The 20,138-nt window shown below is 56.6% G+C and overlaps 1 protein-coding gene across 4 annotated transcripts in view; it reads right to left on the reverse strand.

The window, feature by feature from the left end:
• GRB10 (growth factor receptor bound protein 10) overlaps positions 1–20,138 on the reverse strand; it is a 156,638-nt gene that overhangs the window by 23,678 nt on the left and 112,822 nt on the right. For 3 of the 4 annotated variants that reach the window (XM_025449607.3, XM_025449610.3, XM_035701512.2), the window contains one exon: positions 1,623–1,779. In XM_025449607.3, the coding sequence (XP_025305392.1) occupies positions 1,623–1,779 (157 nt within the window). Of the gene's footprint in view, positions 1–1,622; positions 1,780–2,530; positions 2,588–20,138 lie in introns of those variants that run through there. The other variant, XM_025449611.3, reaches the window with a different exon arrangement.

Raw genomic sequence — 20,138 nt, forward strand, 5'->3', positions numbered from 1 at the left:
TGTGCCTACACCTGGCGTGGTGCGTGCACGCGTCCGAACACACCGCAGCATTCCAACTCTTGTCTAATCTCCAAGTTACTTGTGTATTGGAGATGCTTCTGGCGACCCCATCGGAGCACCGTGGGACCCATTTGGGGGCGTCCCGGGCTGCAGCCTGACCATGTTGCCATCTGTGGCCGCAGGCGGCAGCGAGAATGAGCCACCAGGAGAGGGTGGCTGGAGATGATGAAGAAAGTTCCTGTTGGTGTGCAAGCACCCTGGAGATGGGCAGAAATGGGAAAGAAGAGAGAAAGTGTTCCTGATGCAAACTGTGAGGCCCGCTGTGTGCCTCTGACGGCTTGGGGGGAGCTGGAATGCGGTGACTTAAAACAACACCAACTCCAATTTACGCAGCATCGTTCAGGCTTCGATTGTAGTGCTTTTTTTTTTTTTTTTTAAACTTAAAAAATGTTTTTTTTTAAACTTAAAAATGTTTTTTTGTATTGCATCTTTCAAAACAACACAACTGAGTTACACAAGTCACGGCTGAAGTCTGATTTATTAATCTTCCGGAAGGGTTCACAAGAGCGCAGAACCACGGGAAGAACTTTGCGATCTGTGCAATGTTTCTCCTTCACCACGTGCAAGAGGTACGGTTGTCGAATTGGGAGAAAGTTGTGGCTCCTAAGTGTGTGCCTATGATTTTGCGAGCGCCATACGCTACCCACTGAGAACAAGTCTGAGAAGCTTCTTTACCTGAAGTAGGCCACCCGAGCAAGAAAGCCCGCAAACCCTCCAAAAATTAAAAAAAATAAAATAAATAAAAATAAAAATAAAAAGGAAAGCCTGCAAACCCAAAACCTCAATAAGTTTTGTATGTGGCCCCCGTATTAAAATATTCTCTTGCTTTATGGGGATCCCTGGGTGGCTCAGAGGTTTAGCACTGCCTTCGGCCCAGAGTGTGATCCTGGAGTCCCGGGATCGAGTCCCGCGTCGGGCTCCCTGCGTAGAGCCTGCTTCTGCCTCTGCCTGGATCTCTGCCTCTTTGTCTCCCTTTGTCTATCTCTCATGAATAAATATAATCTTTAAAAAATATATATTCTCTTGCTTTGTACACACTACACATGTGTGCACTCCGTGAAGACACTGTGAGCAGCTCAGGGACACCTCGTGAGACTCTAGCCCAGAGGCTCTGGGGTACGTGGGTTCCCCTGGGCCTCCCGCAGGCCCCTCGGGCGCCACCACACCCCCCACTCCCGTGACCTGGACAAGCTGCTCTCTGCTTAGTGATGCCAGGACGGTGCTCCCCCGAGGCCCTGCAAGGGCTGTAGGATGCTCCCCCTCAGATCGCAGCTGAGTAGCGAGCCCTGCGCGCCGGCCACAGCTGGTGGTCCTCCAGCCAAATTAGAGAGAACCTTCTCGCTGTCTCTGCACCCTCGAGGCACAACCGCTGAGGCATGTAGGAGCAAGGTTCTGAAAGCCCCAGATGGGGGAGGGTTGGGAGGGAGCAGGAGAAGCAGCAGCAGCAACAGGTATGCAGTGCCGTGGGGGCGGCACAGACCGCGCGCCGGAGCGCCGGAGCCACGGCCAGGACCCAGCCGGCTTCATCTGACCGCATGCCAGGTTCCCAGCGTACTCCCTACCTAGTCCCAGGTGCGGGTGGTGCTCCACCAGCGTCCAGCTGTTGTCGTCCACACAGTGGCTTCTGTAAACTAGCAGCTGGCACAGGTCCCGGGCTGTCATGTCCGCTAGGATCTCCACCACTTTGCTCGTCCCATCTTCACTGAAGATTTTCACATCCTGCAACATACGAAGGGGACACTTAGCGTGGGTTTTCGAGGGATAAAAGCCGAATCAGGCTACAACAGGAAAGGCAAGCATGGCTGCGTTCCAACACACGTACAACCGTCCTTGCACACGGCAGGCAGCTGGCCGCTGCCCGGAGGCTGGAGGGCCCCCAGCGCCCCAGCCCGGCAGGGCACCTAGGGCTACAATAGGAAGTTCTGGAAACACCAGGACACTTCGGGGCAGACAGGGCGTGCGGCCAAGCGGAGCATGCGGACCGCTTCCCGGCCACCTGTCCTAGGAGGCGCCTGAACTCGTTTCAGATCCTGCTGTGGTCTTGGGGCTGCACATTTCCTATTGGAAGCAACTGCACAGACAAGGTGACCCAAACCTAACTCGGGATGACCCCACCTGCTGTCCGCTCCCGGGCTCGGGGCGCAGCGGCCAGGACCCCGCCATACCCCACACAGCTCAGGTCATAAGGCTCCGAAGACTTGACAAAACTCAGAACGAATATGCTGAAATTTAAAACACTAAAAAGGCGGGACGCGGTGGGAACGCAGTCAAGATTGGCCCCCGTCCCCTACGAAATCACAAGCCGGCTTCATCTCCCTGGAACCGCTCAAAGCCACAATGGACACGTCGCTTCCAGGCAAAGGGACGGTGAAGCAGAAATCCCCAGGACCCTGAGCACCCTGTGCCCTGGCTCCAGAGCCACAGGGAGAGGGACACGCGATGCTTTAAAAGAACGGACAAACCACCTCACCTCAACGGCACGGAAAAAGCAGTCAGAGGAACAAGATGGCATTTTAAATCGAGACAGTGTCCTCGAGGGTTGTGGGCCCCCGGCTGTTGCCCCACTGAGGACGTGCGGCCTCTCCGGCTCAGCTCCGAGGAGGTGAGGGGAGCCCCGGTGGCAGGCCGAGGAGCCCCGTCCCTGGGCCTGATGCGGTGGCCCCCGCGGATGGGCTCCCCAGCGCCGGTGGGGCGGGGGCAGGACACTCAGGCAAGCGCGTCAGGAAGAGCCCTGCTCCCGTTTTCCCACGACAGGGAAAGAAAACGCGGGAGGCCCGGAGCCGAGCACGCGTGTCCTCTGGATCTAGGCCCGTCTGCCAAGTGCCTCCAAAACCTGCGTCTGGGGCCCGCCGGCGCTGGCGACTGCGGAGCAGGGCTCCTGTGGCCTCTGAATGCCAGCTGGGCCTGACAACGCTCCCTGCCCTTCTCTGTCTCTTCTTCCAAGAGCTTTGTCTGGCAGGAGAGGACGCCGGCTGGGGTCACGGCCGGGAACGCAGGAGCAGGATGGGGACGGCGCGGTGCCAGGCTGCAGACCGCTCTGGGGCAGGCCACCCCAGAGAAATCCCCAGGGGGGCCGGTCAGGACCGAGAGCCAAGCTCCCAAATCACACGCATTTTTGCAGAAATCTACTCCTCTCTTTCCAGGAGTTCACATTTCACTCCATAGAAACTTCCACGGAACAAAGTAAATATTCAAATGCAGCTGACAGGAGGGAGTCCATACGAGTGACATCTGGTTCAAACAAAGAATGCAGGTCCTGTCTACAGGTCAAAACTTTTGCAAAGAAACAAACGTGCCGACATGAAAGAAAAATGGATTTAGGAAATACAAACGGGTCCAGATAACGGCTTATAAATATGCTAATATACCATCCCCCCTGCCCTCTGCTCCCGCGCGGCCGGCCGGGCCACGTGCTCCTGCACCACCTCCTTCCTCGGCGTCCGAGTGAGCTTCTCCAGGACCACGGTCGACGTTGGCTTCTCTAGAACCTTCCAATCGCGTTCAAGTCTGTTTATCAATTTTCCTGCCCCAAATCAGGAACGGCTCCAAGACTTAAAGGTAAGGCCCCAGGATTGAATCCTCTTTCCGGCCCAAATGTATCTTCCTTTAAGCTCGCTCTTCCCTTCCCTGCTGTTCCACGGCCACCCCCCCCCCCCCACGTCTATATATAGTCTCAGTATTAAAAGCTAAGATGTGCTTTGTCACAGGGCCAAGTCCACGGCCTTCGGATTCCCAGAGCAGGCCGGGCTGGCGGGCCTGGGGCAGGGGGTGGACACGGAGACAGGGCTCCGGGCACAGGACCTCAAATTCCACGCTGTGGCCCGACATGGGCCGGCACCTCCCAAGCACGGCCGAGCCCGCTGGCCACAGGTGGAACCGACCCCCAGGACGGGGAATCAAGGGAGTCACTTCACGCCAGCAGCCTGGGGCCGGGCATGCTTGCAGAGCCTCCCAGGAGGGCGCGTTCAGCAAATCCTAAGGCACAAGGAGAAACGTCCTGTAACAGTTGGCCGCCTGCCGCCGTGCCTCCCGAAGCCAGCAGCTGAAGGAACATCCTGTACCAGGACAGGTGCCTCTCTGGTCACCACCTGGGCGGTGCCGGGGCTCATTCTAGAAGTGAGTAAGGCTTTTCGCTCTCAGCCTGGGTCAAGGGCTGCTGGGCGGCAGGCGGAGCCTCCCTCGATGGATGGATGGATGGATGGATGGATGGATGGATGGATGTGCAAGCACCTGGCATGGGGCACGACACAGAAGCTTGTCTGCATCCCCGGCTCACGGTTCAGCCAGGACGAGATTCCTCCCATGGGCCCGCGCTTTCCCGGGGTACAGCCTGTCCGGGGAACATACGGATCTGGTCATGCCAGGATGGGGATGCGCTCAGAGCACAGCCCTGCAGTGCCAGCCCGAGGTCAGCCCCCTCCTGGCCCTGTGACCTCGGCAGGTTAGATGCTAGCTGACCCCGCTTTCTGTCCTGCGAGCACTGCTCAGGGAGTCACTCAGAAAGCACAGTGTTTGCTCTGAGGGTGTCAAAGACCATTTATGACCTCCCTTAGCAAGGGGGGGGCGGGGGGGCGGTCTAGAGCCAAACCAGGCTGCAGTCTGGCTTCATCGCTAAGTAGCAGCGTAGTGGTGGGAACCTGGCACAGCAGCCCCGTGCCTCACTCTCCCATCTGTGAGTAGCGCTGACTTCCTAGGGCAGGCCTGGCTCAGGCTCAGGAGAGCTCCCCCTTGGAAAGGTCTCGGCCCCCGCACCTGCCCTCCGGGGGCGTACGTGCACAGGACGTGGAGCCTGGAGTGAGGCGGGCTCCACCCAAAGGCTGCAGACACGGAAGGGGCCACCTGGACTCCGACGCGGGCTGGCGCATCTGGGAACGCAAGGCTCCTGACCTGTAGGATGCTCCGCGAGTGACTCGGTGGGAAAAGCCAACCCCCGAATCCCCAGGGTCCTCTTCTCTGCTGCAAAAGCGTTAAAAAATAGAGTGGTGGCAATATTGAAGAGGAGATCATCACAGGCATGCCCTCAAGGGCATGAGGTGCTTCTCTGCAGAGGTGGAGGGGCAGGAATTCTCCATCAGGACACCCGGCCTCTGACTGGCACCGCAGCCCGTGATAAAAGCCCTGAAGTGGTGATAGAACATTCAGGCGTCCCCGGAGCCCTGCTGTCACTTTTGATATGTTCCCTGCACAGACTGAGAAGCAAACCACAAGGAAGGAGTCTGAGAAGGATCAGGGTGGAGGTGACGTCATCTCCGTGCCCCAGTGTGTACTCTGGGGAGCCCGGGTCTGGGCCCGGGTCCCCCACAGGGAGGCCGCGGGGTCACCTCCCTGCTGTCAACATCGCGGGGCACGCCGCCCTGGCTGCCTTACAGGCTCAGGACGTCCTACTGAGCTCAGGAGGCCATCACCGCGGCCCAGACCACCCTGGGAAGACAGAAAACGGGGCACTTTCAGCTCTTTGCCCCTAGAGCCATCTACGGGGTAGGATGTCCATGAAGGCCAGCCCCCGAGGGTGCCTGCACCGAGTGGAGCTGAGAGGGCCCCAAACTCTGGGGGGTGCGGGGATAGGGAGGGAGGGCTCAGAGCTAGGAGCACCCAGGCCAGCTTCGTCTTCCTTCTCCACCATTGATCAACCAGATTCTGAGCTCAGAGGGCTCTGCGTCCACTTGCAATGCGTTTTGCAAAGTGAGGATGTAAGCTGAGGTTTTCAAAAACTTGTGAAGTTTCTTGTAAACACTGGGATGTGCTGATGGTCCCTTGACCTGGTGGGGGCCACAAGGAGGAAAGCGGGACAGTCCCGGCAGGTGGACGGCCACGGGGGCCTCCCTGTGCCAGGGCAGGTGGCGGGCTCCATCTCTGAAAACCGCAGCAGCCACGCTGGGGCCCAACATTAACATCCCCCGGGGCAGGCGTCCCTGCCCCCCAAGCAGATGAGGGGTGCAGGTCTCAGTAATGCAGAGGCTTGCCCAGCGTCGAGCATGTAGAAAACTGCCGGAGCCCAGACCTGAACCCAGGGCACCTGCTCTGCTTTGCTTCTTTGCCGGCAGCTGCTTCCCAGCCCTGGGGAGTCTTCCCCGCCAGGAGGGATCCGTGGCTTCTTAGGAGCTACATGAAAATGCTTTTGATTCTGGTGGACCCTGAAACCCCCTACAGGCAGCTGCACTAAGTCTAGAGGAAATTAAATTTCATTTGGGGGACGCCTGGGGGGCTCGGGGGTTGAGCCTTCAGCTCAGGGCGTGACCCTGGGTCCTGGGATCGAGTCCTGCGTCAGGCTCTGCCTGTGTCTCCCTCTCTCTCTGTGCCTCATGAATAAATAAGTAGAATCTTTAAAAATAAATAAACAAATTTAGTTCAAGCTGGGGCAGAACCAACAATAGGCTAGATGAATTTTAGTGAAAAATGATGTAAATCTAACAATTTTTTCCCAGTTCCGTTCTAAATTAATGCTGCTGTTTTGAGATATAAAACACAAAAGCCCAAACAGCTCCATGCAGTTGTGCGGCTCTATTCGTGGTAGTAAGAACGTACGTAATAATCCTGTTCCGTTAGAGTCCAGCTTACTTTAAAAGAAATCTGCATCACTATCTGTTGACTTTCGAGTTTCCATGAGAAACATATTTCCAGTCCTTGCCTTTCCTTTTCCTTTTCCTTTTCCTTTCTAAAGCAGTTACGACTCAAAAAATAACCCGACTAGTTCTTGAAAGTCAACCACGGATTTCAGGGTCCCCCGGCAGACCCCGGCCTTGAATGGCGCTCAGCAGCTCGGCAGGCCGTGGCAAGATCCAGGGCACATGGTGGCCGCCTTTACGCCCGTTTCAGGCCAGACCCATTCGGAAGAATAATTGATTTTGATTTGCTCATCTCTATTTTTTGTTTTTCCTCGAACAGAGCCATGGACGTCTGACTTTGCCAGAGGCAGCGCTAATCAGGTGCTATCATTGTAGAGATGACGGAAATAAAAGGTAGTTTAGAAAAGATGCAGTCCTCCCCTGGCGGGTGGAAGACGGCAAAGGGATCAGGCGCTCGGAGCCGCGCTGCCTGCAGGTCACACGGTGGTGGCGCCAACCAGGCTGCCGGGTAACACCCAAGGGCTCCCACTGGGTCCCCGGCCATCTAGGGCCCCTGATGCTGTTGCCATGGGAACGCGGGCTTGCCTCTCCCCCCGGCTCAGGCATCTCTCTGGCGCCGGCCTGCACACCTGCTCCTCCGCTCAGGGACGAGCCCCGGGGAAGAGTCCCTGCACCAGTCCACCGTCCGTGGCTTTCTCCCTGCACAGGACAAATCGGGCGAGGACCCCCGCGGTAGGGCAGAGCCTCCCCGACGCTGCGGCAACGTTGGACTCTTAGACCTTCCCTCCGAGGCTCTAGGCCTCCCTGACTGCAAGGCTCCCCTCTGGGCTCCAGGACCAGGAATCGGGGACCTGGGGCGAGTGGAAGCGCAGAGGGACCGCAAGTCCCCGCAGGGCCCGCAGCGGTGACGGTGCCCTGGACGCCTGTCCTCAGCACGGCAGGAGCAGCAAGGACCATTCACAGGAGCCCGGTGGGCGCCTCACTTGGATCTCAGAAGGAAGACAGCTCTATTGATGGAGTCGCCTGGGGGGAGGGGTACGCTCTCTTTCTTGTGTGTAAGGACAACGCCGGCGGCCCCTGGGACGTGCAAAGGTGGGAGTGTGTGTGTATGTGGCACATGTGCACACACACCCAGATGTAGTCAGTTCTTCACTATAAAAATAAGTTGGCATGGTAACACTTGAAAATAATAAGGGACACAGGGAAAACTCTGACCTTTTTTTTTTTTTTTTTCCAGTTACTCAGTTAAAATTCTAGAGTGTGGCCCTCCTAGTACTCTCCCGCACACGTACTTATAAATAGACGCACTGACATGGTTAGGATCACAGGACGTACGGTTTTGCAATCAGGCTTGTGTAGCTTCAGGTTACACCGTAAATATCTCCCGGGCACTACACCTCTTTGATGTTTCCGTGTCTGCGATGTTTGTCCACGTGGCCGTGTGGGACCTGGCGCTGTCCTGACGGCTGTCCGTGCGGGCGGTTTCGAGTCTTTCACATTCACCAACAGCGCTGTTGGGCGTCTTTCTACATGAGTCTTAATGTCTGTGTCTATTTTCTCAGAATAGATTGCTAGATGTCAAGCTTTTTTTTTTTTTTAAAGATTTATTTATTTGAGGGAGAGAGAGAGAGAGAGAATGTGAACGAGCAGGGGGGAGGGGCAGAGGGACAGAGACTCCCAAGCAGACTCTGTGCTGCATGCACAGCCCAATGTGGGGCTCGATCTTGTGACCTGAGAGCATGACCTGAGCTGAAACCGAGAGTCGGACGCTTAGCTGACTTAGCCACCCAGGCGCCCGGATGTCAGGCTTTATTAAAATACATCTCCAATAACAGAAACGTTTCCAACATTGGAGATGCCGGGCCGAGTGTTTGGTAGGATGCCGTTCCCCAAGACCAGATTTATTAAGGAACGTAACGGGACTAGGTGTAAGGCCGCTCGGCCCCCTCACTTAGGAACCGTCATCAGGTGTGCTCTCTGTGCAGTCCCCACTCCCTGGACGCCCCAGGGTCCCCCAGGGCTCACTCCCCGCACGGTCTGGAAGCACCGATTGTGCAGAGGATTTCTGTCTCCGCAGTGATAGCATGGACTTTAGAACCGGCCAGGCCTGGATTCAGACTCTCTCTCCTGCTGCTGCATGTGCCCCCTTCCCCCGACTATCAACACCCTCACTGTCACGGCAGAGGGACGGTCACACAGGCTTACGCTGAGCACCACAGGGGGGTGTATGAAACTCCCTCACGCGGAGCTCACACCGGGTAAATGAGCATTCCACACGTGCACGTCTGACTTGCCTTCTCTCTGTCAGGGCCACTGTGTGCCTACAAGATGCCCCTGCTGCACCAACCCAGAAAAAAAAAAGCCTTTGCACAGAAAGAGCTCGTCCAGAACTTCTATTCCAAAGACTTTGAGGTTTAAGTGGTTGAAATCCCAGTAATTAGGAGTCTGTTTGCATTCAAAGAAGCTGAAGCTCACGGGGAAGAGGGCAGCCATGGTGTCTGGAAAGAGAAGCCCCCCCCCAGCCCAACCATCAGGTCCACCTGTCCACCATGACGTCCATCGTGACGTGGGGAGGGGGCAGCAGGGGAGACCTCTAGGAGGCCTGGTGACCGGCTGTCAGTGGGCAGGAACCCATGCAGTGTGAATACTGAGCTGGAGCCTGCAGTGTGGCCAGGCCCGGCCCTCTCCCCGCAGACCAGAGCCTCCGTGGGAGCAAACTCCTTGAGTCGAGCCCCTCCCGGAGCAGCACCACTAGGACCACGCACACATGCAGTGTAAATATGATTCTGATTTGAATAATACATTTTTTTTCACATTTAATTATTAAGGATTTAGGAGCAATGAGGTTCTGGTAACAAAAGAAAAAAAACCACTCTCAATCTCTCAATCTTTTACAGAACCAGAAATATTGTAAAATATTTAAAAATAAGTGGTGTTTTTATGTGAGATTCTGGGCAAAATGGGAGGTCGCGGGGAGCCAACGGGGTGTGGCTGGAGCAGGCTGGGGGCACGTGGGAGGGTTCGCCTCACTCTCCTGTCTACCGTGTGGGTTCTACACTCTTCATAGACAAGAGCTTCAACATTCCTTTATCTTTGTGTTGCTGGAAGAAATAAAGATTATGAGGCTTTCTCTGCCTAACCTCATTGAAGAACTGAACTAGCATCTCTCTGGTAGACAGTGACAATCAATAAAGTAAGCGATACTCCTTCACTTCCTTGGCGCTTCCCAGCGGGGACTGGGACGGGGGGCTTTGCCACCCAAGGGACCTCTGGCAACATCTGAGACGTTCTGGTGATCACGGCAGGTGTGTATGTGCTAGTGCTAGTGCTGTTGGCGTGTGGTGTGCAGAGGCCAGAGATGTTGCCAAACGTCCCACGAGGCCCAGGACAGGCCCTCACAAAGGATTATCCAGTCCCGAATATCCATATAGTTGCAGAGTACGGGACTCTTGTCCCAGGGAAGAGAGTACAGTGATGGGGACGTGTACTAGGAACTAGGCACCGGCCCGAGGGGGTAGTGTGAGGGTCTAAATGAACACTGGTAGGAATGACCATCGGGTAAAAGAATAATGTGTCTTCGCTGACAAGCACACACATGCAAATAAGTGGGAGAGAAGGGAAATGTTCTTCCCAACAGCAGAAAGGCACCTAATAGATGCAGGATGGTAGAAAATCCAGAAAAGAATCATCAATACACAATAAAACCCGTGAAGGGATGCCTGACGGAGAAAAGCAAATTCACATGGTCTCGAATTCTCTTCCTTGAAAAGTGGCTTCCTCGTTACAAAGGGAAGAACAGTGACTACTAGGGAGAAACCCAGAGGACAACAGCTTCCCCGAGGAATAAGGACAAACCCCAGGAATGATGGGACGAGCCCACATCGTGAGCTTCCCGAGGGAAAGCGCAGGGAAGGACACATCCCCTCTTTCTGTGGTCTTCACACACAGACAACCTGATGGGGTCCCTCGGGAGCCCCCCCGCACACCAACGGGTCCTTCAGTCACTGTGACAGAGGACTCAGAGGCCGTGGGAAAGGCAAGGTGCCGAGGCGCGTCCCGGGGGGAATCACAGAGAAGGTGGTCCTGTCCTGGCTACGGAGCGTAAAGAAAGGCAGCCACGGAGAACATCAGAAGGACAACCGGAAACGTGACGTGGTCTCGCAGACAGGATGCGTGCGCTTGGCTGACGTTAAAGACTGTGCTGCGCTCACGCCCTGTTTTTAGGAAACAGACACTGAGGCCTTTACAGGAGGAAAGAAAGGATTTGATGTCTACACATTAGGCTCAACCATGGTGTGTGGGTATCCAAACGCTCACACTGCTGACCCCTGAACTACACGGGCTGAGACTCCACGGATTCACTTACACGTGAAATTTTCTTAACATGAATCCAACACAGCAAATGTGTTTCTGTTCCTTATGATTTTCTCAGTCCCATCTTCTCCCCTTTACTTTATGGCAAGAATACAGCGTAGAATATGTGTTCGTCTATCATTCCTGTGGCTTCTGCCAAAGCCAAAGGCAGGCTAGTAGTAGGGAGGTTTTGAGGGACTTGGGTTATATTCGGATTTTCGACTGCATGGGGGGGCCGATGCCCTCGCCCCACCAGACCTACGTGCGTGTATATGTGTATATACACATGCAGTGGAAACAGCGCAGCAGGACGTCTGGGTGGCTCACTTGGTTCAGCATCAACTCTTGGTTTTGGCTGAGGTCATGATCTAGGGTCATGGGACGGAGCCCCATGTTGGGATCTGTGCCTCGTGGGGAGTCTGCTGGGGATGCTCCCTCTCCCTCTGCCCCTCGCCCTGGCTCAAGCTCACTCTCTCTTGCTCACTCTCTCTCTCTCAAATAAATATTTAAAATGTGGCAATAGGTTGCCAATTAGGGAATCAGGGGACACAACCTATGAGAGTCCTTTGTGTTATTACTACGAGTTCTCTGGAGGTCTGAACTTATTCTAAAATAAAATTATAACAAATACTGTGTGAGAATAAGGATGGGCACCCCGTCCTCTCACTCACCGTGTGGCTGGTGTCTTATCCCATCGCCGACCACCGCCCACGGCGCACACGGTTGTGGAGATAAGACAGGCCGTGCATGATTATCTTCACAGGACTATCCCTACTCCATTCAGCCTCTGTCTTGAGGGATATTTGAGATGCAGGATGTTTCAGATCCAAAACAGGCAGCAGTGGCTGGTTCGATCACTGCTGGGGTTGAACAGATTATCCCACGCACGGAGGCGGAGCCCTGTTAGGCCGGCCCGTGTGGACGAGCCCCAGGCAAGTGTGCTTCTGCGGAGGCCCACGGAGCAGACCACCACAGGCCCATGTCCATGCCCATGCTCTCTGCTGCGTGGCCACATGATTTGCGAGCTCAGGGAAGTGACCTGGCACCTCCCCAATGACCACCTCTCTGTCTTGTATGAGCAGGTCAGGCCGCCCACCAAGAGGGGCTCCCCAAAACAATCTGAACCTCTTCAAGGTTCTGCATCTACCTTTAGGCCAACGTGTTGTCCCTATTAGGAGAACCGTACTTCTCAGGTCATGTCAGAGTGTATTTTATTTATTGTCATCTGGTTTCGGAAAAAGTCTTGCCTGAGCCTACGGGTAAGCAGGGCAGCTGTTACTGTAATCTGGGACAGGGGAGCCACCAGCTGCCTCTCTGAGGCCAGCGGTGACCCCGCAGCAGCAGCAGCAGCACCGCATCAGCAAGGTCAGGGCCTCAGGCAGCCCGCATGCAGCCCTGTAGGCCACCGCCTGCCGGGCCAGTAGAGCTGTCCCCTCCGCTGCAGCCCGGCCAGTAGGCTGGTGGAGCAGGAGGGCAGAGACACGGCCACCAGGAAAGGACACAGGACCCGGAGGAAGGGCTGACTGGTATCTGGTCAGGGCCAGGGGGGAGCCAACGACTGAAGCTCAGATAGCATATACCCCCTGGAATGCCTTATCCTGGAGAAAGTAGGCTTATATACCAGTAGGGTGAGATTACAGAATTACAAAAATAATGATTGTCAAGACTTAGTAACAAATCCTCTTAGAAAGCAGGACATTCGCTGGCACCACTTAGCCTCCGGGGTTGCTTTTTGTAGAACTAAAAATCCAACAACCCAAGCAAAAATCTGTAGCTGAGGATGACGGACGACCTCCAGCCTGCATACCTTCGTGTCTGTCGGACGAAGCAGGGCCTTTTATTTTGCTTCCTTCCGACCATGGCGCTGTGGGAACGGATACGTCACCCTGAACACCACAGTCGGCCGTAACCCCGCTCAACCAGGAAAACCAAAGTTTCCACGCAACACGGGTTCGGGAGATCCAACACTGAAAAAAGGAAGTGCCTGAACGTGGCCGCATCTGCCTTACGCCACCCTCCGACTGTCAAGGCCTGAGACTCGGGGCGGGGAGGAAACCAAATGCCCTCTCTCTTCAGGGCTGTTCCTTCACCCCCAGACATCTGCTGGAGTTCCTTGAAGCTACAGAAATAGCCAATCCAAGTGATGGGTTGCCCGGGAGGCTGCCTCTGTCACCGGGAACAGCGGTATAGGACGCCCGTCCCGGATCACTCTGTACTGGGACCAGGAGAACAGCCAAGCCCTGGCACCTTCTCATTCTACTGGAAGGGACAGATTGCCCTTTGACGATGGTTAGAAAAATGAATTTCTAGGCATGAATCACACATACATCTTTTGATCCAGCAATTATACTGCTGGGAATCGACTATCTGCCATCAGCTCTCACTCCTTTCTCTACCATCGATCTGTCCTCCCACCTACCAGCCATTAACTGACCACAGATCTACGCACAAGAACGATCATTTCTGCTCTCTCTATAATAAGAGTGGGTTGCAGGCCATTAATAGGGGCAGGTGGGCCCCGCATGCACTCAATTCACAGGGAGGCCCTGTGCTGCCACGGAGAGGATGGCCCTTATACCAACGAGGACAAAGAGCTGAAGGCCAATCCTGGGTGCAGAGCCCAGGTGCTGGCGTGAGCATGATTCCCACCTGGCCAGGCAGGTTCCACGGCTCCACGAGTCACACCCTCTGGCATCATAAAGACATCTAAATAAAGGGCCACAAATTTAAAAGATGCAGAACGAGGAGAGCGTAAGAACATGCCTTTTTACTACAGAGGAGCTCATTTACGCTCATTTAGTGTAACATTCTCTCTCCTGGTGACAGGAGTCGTCCCGGGAGCCTCAGCAGCAACGTCAACAGAAACCCGCTGTGGAACCATGAGCCTCAAGGCAGAAACTTGAGCTATAGAGGCCGGACGCGGTCCAATCACAGCACTTTGTGACCTACAACACACATCAAAATAATCAATGCTACAGCATTCCACGTGGGACTCCCGTGAGTAAGACAGCAAGGAGATTTGCTTTCTTTTTTTTTTTTTTATTTATTTATGATAGTCACAGAGAGAGAGAGGCAGCGACACAGGCAGAGGGAGAAGCAGGCTCCATGCACCGGGAGCCCGACGTGGGATTCGATCCCGGGTCTCCAGGATCGCGCCCTGGGCCAAAGGCAGGCGCCAAACCGCTGCGCCACCCAGGGATCCCGGAGATTTGCTTTCTAGGAGCAACTGCACTTACTCTGAAACACGGAGCCTGGCAGGTGACCGAGAAGCCTATTCCAAGACCCGCCTCAGATGGGTCGGAACCTCTCCAGATTTCAGGCCCGCCTCCACGGCGGGTGGGATTCCAGCACCACCATCCATTCAGCGGATGTTTCCTGAGAACCTCCAGGCCAGGCACCCGGGTGCTGGCGACATGGTCCTTAAGACTAAAATCCCGACCTCATGACCCTTCACTTGATGGGGACACAGACCAGCACACGGGAGTGTGGGATGCAGAACCACCTGTAGGTTCTGCTCGCAGGTGTGCGGGAGCACCCGGATGGCACCTGGTGCTGGGGTGCAGCGACGTCACGTGCGGCCAGCGCGCTGCTGGAGCGCGAGGCACAGAGGCAGCCAAGGGTCCTCCAGGCACAGCGGTCCCGAGAGAGGGGAGAGCGGCACAGAGAGGATGCGATGGCAAGGGGGGCTCACAGATGCTGGACGAGCAAGCAGTTCTGGATGCGCACAGGTGCCAAGTGCTGCAGAGACGCGTCCACAGATGCTACCAAAACCTGACCGCTGGATGTGACCTGGGGTAGGTCGCAAGCATTCTCGGGGAAGATTCATGTCAGACAGGCCCAGTTCCTCTAGTCTCAGGGGATATACAGACAGGTCCGGTTCCTCTAGTCTCAGGACAGACAGACGGGCCTGGTTCCTCTACTCTGGGGACGGATAGACGGTCCTTGGTTCCTCTAGTCTTGGGGACAGATAGACGGTCCCCAGTTCCTCTAGTCTTGGGACGGACACATGGTCCCGGTTCCTCTAGTCTTGGGGATGGATAGACGGAACCTAGTCTTGGGGATAGACAGATGGGCCCCGTTCCTCTAGTCTTAGGACGGACAGATGGCCCGGTTCCTCTAGTCTTGGGGAGGATGCACAGTCCGCCTACTTCAACATCCTCAGTTTGTACAGAAGCCGTTTGCCCTTCCCTGAAGCAGCTCCAATGACCCCGCAGGGATGGATACAGAATAAGAGCCCACGGGTCTGTAGGGGATCCGGGTCACAGAGCCGGCCGCCCAGAAGAACAACGTCCCTGGGGCCACCGGAGAACACCCGCATCACCCCAGACCAGGGAAACCACAGGCACAGATGTGCGTCTAGACCTGACAATCCAGTGGGATGAGATGGATCCTGAGACTTCTATGTCTTAACAACCAAAGTCACCCTAAAGTAACTCAAAATCGTCACACTGTGAGGTTGACCCAGAGTGACACCAGCCCTTGTCCGGATGCGGGTTTTCCTCGCACGTTTTTCCTCACCCACCCCGTCACAGTCTGTACCTCCTATTCTGGCTGCTGCACGAGACTTGGTGCATGACAATTACTGGCAACGAGATCTCCCCTGGTTCTCGAAGGACCCGCGCACATTCTGCTTTCAGCAACACAATTCAGGGTTTCGGAACCTCACACATCCAGAGCTGCTCACCAGTTACGCTCTAGGTTAGACGGAGTCTTGATGGAATAAGGCTCTTTCCCTTCATGTAACGGGTCATAGCAGTCAGCACCTGCCATCCCCCGTATCCCTGTGTATCTGCCGTGGACTGTATCCCTGTGCACACACCATGGACCGTATCCCTGTGCACTATATCCCTGTGCACCTGCTGTGCCCTGTATTGCTGTGCACCCGCCATGCACTGTATCCACCGTGCACCATATCCCTGTGCACCTGTTATATACCGTATCTCTGTGTACCTGCTGTGCACTGTATCCACCATGCACCCACCGTGCACCGTATGCACCGTGCACCATATCCCTGTGCGCCTGCAGTGCACCGTATCCACTGTGCACCTGCCATGCACTGTATCCGCCATGCACCATATCCCTGTGCATCTGCCGTGCCCTGTATCCCTGTGCAACCGCTGTGCACCATATCCCTGTGCCCCTGCCGTGCCCTGTATCCCTGTGCACCCGCTGTGCACCATATCTGCCATGCACTGTATCCCTCAGCCCCTGCCGTGCCCTGTATCCCTGTGCACCCCCTGTGCACGATATCCCTGTGCCCCTGCCGTGCACTGTATCCGCCGGGCACCCACGTGCACCATATCCCTGGGCCTACTCTGAACTCTGCTCCAGCAGCTCCCAACAGCTCTTCTAGGGCCCCCTCCTTGGGGGTGTCCTCTGGGGCACTGGCAGCCAGCAGGAGCCGCCCTGGACTGCCCCTCCCCCCCCCCGCCAGCAGCCCTCTGGCACCCCTGTTCCAGGACCTGGACACCAGCATGTGCTCCCAGGGGAGGCAGTGTGGGGAGAGGTGGCCACAGCAGTACATCCCCCGACCACATGGCTGCCAGTGCAGCTCAGCCGGCCCCGCCCCATGGGTGTGCAAGGCCAGGGGAGCATCAAGAGCTTCCTCCAAACTACAAAAAGCAGGTGCACTCACAACCCGCTGGCTGCAGCCCACCTCGGCAGCCAACAGGCAGTGGGGCAAGAGGTCAGGCGTGATTATTTCCATTCAGTGAGAAGCAACACCCACCCCGCACAAAGCTTGGGCTCCCCACAGCTGCCTGTGTGTCTCCAGCCCTGGGCCCCCCAGCAGGAGGGTGCTCCCGGCTCCGAGGAGTCCGTGGCTCCTCCCCACCCTGGACCACGCAGCAGCGGGCCTGCCTGCTAGGACACGTGCTTAGTCCCGCACAGTTGACAGAGCCCACCTGGCAAACAGCCGCGTGATGGCCCTAAAAATCCACTCGAACAAATTTAAAAGATCACAAGGGGGCACCTGCATGTCAGGCCCACAGGGTTGGTGCAGACGTCATTACAGCACGGTCACCCCCTGCGGCGCTTGGAGCCGTGAGCACACACCCGCCAGCGGAGCAGCACGGAGGGGGCACTGCCTTTGAGGAAACTCAGTCTGTTTACTCCTCCCCGTTTACCTGCTTGGGAACCTCCCACAGTCTGAGGCCCCAGGACTGAAGCTTTGAGAATCTCCTTCCCTCGGACGAAGCTTATACGCAGGAAAGCAGAGCACGGCACATGCGAATCCACTTGGCACGTTATGCCACCAAAACCACGGATATTCCATTTCTCCTGAAAAGAACAGGGAGGAAAGAGCAGCAGGGTGCTCTCGATCGACTCCCCTCCTGGAAGCGCGGCTCCGGGGACAGGCCGCCCGGGCGCACCTGCCCATCCTCCTGGAGCCGTGCGCAGAAGCGGCGGTGGCCTGACTTATGTCTCCTGTCTCCTAGGCTGTTTGCCCCGTGGGAGAAAAGCACAGTGAAAAAAAAAATCTGTTCACTTAAGAGGCATGTTTTGGGTTTGAAACAGGATTTCTCATTCTCTAGCATTTTATCTTGTGAGAATCTCAGGCTTCCAGAAAACCTATAAAAGGCGGTATAAGGTTTTCTGTATGTTCTTCACGTGGGTTCCCCAGGACTAGCGTTGGCTCCGTCTGCTTCATCCTGTTCTCTTTCCGCACCTGGTCATCGGGGTGGCCCGTCTACCCCGCGGCCTGTGCCTCCGACACGTGGCACTCTCCCTCGTAAGCACAGCGTCAGGACTGAAATCAGGAAAGTCCACCAGTACGCTCCCTCCAGCCGACATGCGCGCCTGCAAATTCAGCCAAGGTCCAACCGACGTCCCTTTTAGGAAAGGCAACAGCACCATTTTGGGGTTCGTCTGTCACCCGGAGAGTGAGTTTTCTGGGGTCTTCTGTGACCGTCACACTTTGCAGAACCCCCGCCATTTCATGGACTACCCCCCAGTCCCGGTTCACATCTTTGGCGTCACACACCCACGAGACGCCGTGGGGCCCCAGCGGACGCTGGCTCAGGACACTGGGCCCTGGTGGCACCTGCCAGGTTTCTCCACGTCCGTAAGTGACCACCCTCCTCTTGCCCTCTGAGCCTGGGACGTGCCTCCTCTTTCTTCAAGCGCTTGCTCAGCACCCTTTTGGTGGAGAATGGAATTTAGGAGCCAGGATCAGAGCTCCAGATCAGATTTACCCTTAAAGGAGAAAAAGCAGAAGTGCCCGGACAAGGAGGGGAGAGCAAGAAATCACTAGATCCTGTGATTTTGCTCAAACCCAGCCCATTCTCTCCAGCCTCAGCACCCTGGTCCTCATCCAAAGGCCATGGGCTCCCGAGCCCGCGTGCATGGTGGCCGAACCCATGCCACGCCCCCTCTCCGAGTGCCACCCTATCCTGCACACCACGAACTAAAGGGAACCTCCCCAAAATGCAAAGCTGCTCCGCACCCCTCTATCCGACACCTGGTGGACTCTCTTTTGCACCTGGGATGGAATTCTTAGCCGACTCTAGGTCCTAACGTCCAGGCCCTTTGTGAAGGCCCCCCCTCCCCCTTCTGGAACATTCTCCCCCTCCAAGCCCACGATCAGCTTCTCATCCTTCAATCCCGGGGCTACGCTAGCTCGTAGCTCCCCCGCACAGGGAAGCGTCCGGCTCGCACACCTGGCCCGCCGGCAGTCACGCGCCCCTGCGGACCAGCTGGCGTTGGTCTCGCCCAGCAGGCCGTGGGCTCCTGGGGACAGGCCAGTGTCGGCTCAGCCAGACCCACGCCCTTCCAGGGCCACCCTGCGCTGCCGTGAGGAACCGTCGGGCACAGGAAGCCGCCTGGTCTAGTGATGGTCCTGGTGCAGAGTCAGGGCCCAAAACTGCTGACGCTCCCTCCACCCGGGAGGCGATCGTCAAGCCAACAGGCCCTCACAAACCCCTATCACAACACGCACCAGGGCAATGAACGCTCACGAGCCTGCACGGGAAGCCGGCTCCCGGGAACTTGCCTGCGGGAAAGGATTCAGAACGTGACGACACGCTTGTGCCCCCGCAAGCTCCCGGAGCACTTTACCTGGACCTGCGAGGCGAGGACGCACTGGGAGAGCGGCCAGTGGAACCACATGTGCCCCGGGCAGTCACGGATAGTCCTGAGACACAGATGCCCACACCGCACGGGCATGACAGGCTCTCCTGCTGCGTGAACCAGTGAGAAACACGAATGCAAGCGAAGGGGACGAGGGTGCTCCCGGGCACCTGCAGCAGAGCCGTCGACGCGGGCAACGCAACGGGCCGAAGTTCGTTTTCTAGCAGCCCCTGCTCCAAAGGAAACTTCAGCAGCAGCAGCAGCAGCAGCAAGATCGAGCCCGTTAGCGGGCCCGGGAACACCACCTCGTGTTCTCGGATTTGGGGGAACAGGCGCATTTGGGGAAGATGGGTGATTGAAACGCTCACCCTGCGAGGCCTCCCCCGGATGCCATGGGAGCTTTGATGCCGCAATCCAGGACCCGCGTGAGGCCTCACAAGTTCAGAGAGCTTCTATTTTCACAGATATTTACGGTCTGGAGAAAGCCCAGCGGGGGGGATTCCACGGAGTTTCCTGATGGGACTCCCCTCAGGCGCGCGGCTCACCAGGTGGCTGCAAGCGTCCCCTGCGTGGGGCGTTCTCCGGCTGCCGCCGAGTGCCCGAGACACCTGGAGGTTAGTGCTATTCCCACACAGCTCCGAAAGATGCTCCGGACCACCCGGCACCCTTTCCCACGGAGAGTCCCAGGGAAGCATGTCATGGACCTCGTGGACCCGCGACTGGAATCGTCTGGGAAGCTCCAGGCTGCCCCCCACCCCCGTCAGCGGGCTTTCTTCAGGTGCCTCCCAAACCAGCAGGGAACGGGAGTTTCCAAGAAGGTGATGGAATGTGGTCCTCCCCAACCGTCGCGGGCCTGCACGTTTCCGTCTCATGACTCAGGTAATGAGGCTTCCAGAAAGCGCAGGTAAGAAAAGGGGGCACAAGGCTCTCTGTCACTGGGCGACATGCGGGGGGAGGCCGGGGGCCGAAGAGTCAGCCGCTGCTCTGGATCCAGAAGGCCTGGGCGGGCCCATCCCCGGGAAGACACACGTCGCGGCCTGAGGCCCAGACTGATGCGTGGCTGACGCACGAGGGCAGGGTCACAGCAGCCAC

The sequence above is a fragment of the Canis lupus genome, chromosome 18, assembly GCF_003254725.2.
Source record: "Canis lupus dingo isolate Sandy chromosome 18, ASM325472v2, whole genome shotgun sequence".
In the NCBI taxonomy this organism is placed as follows: domain Eukaryota; kingdom Metazoa; phylum Chordata; class Mammalia; order Carnivora; family Canidae; genus Canis; species Canis lupus.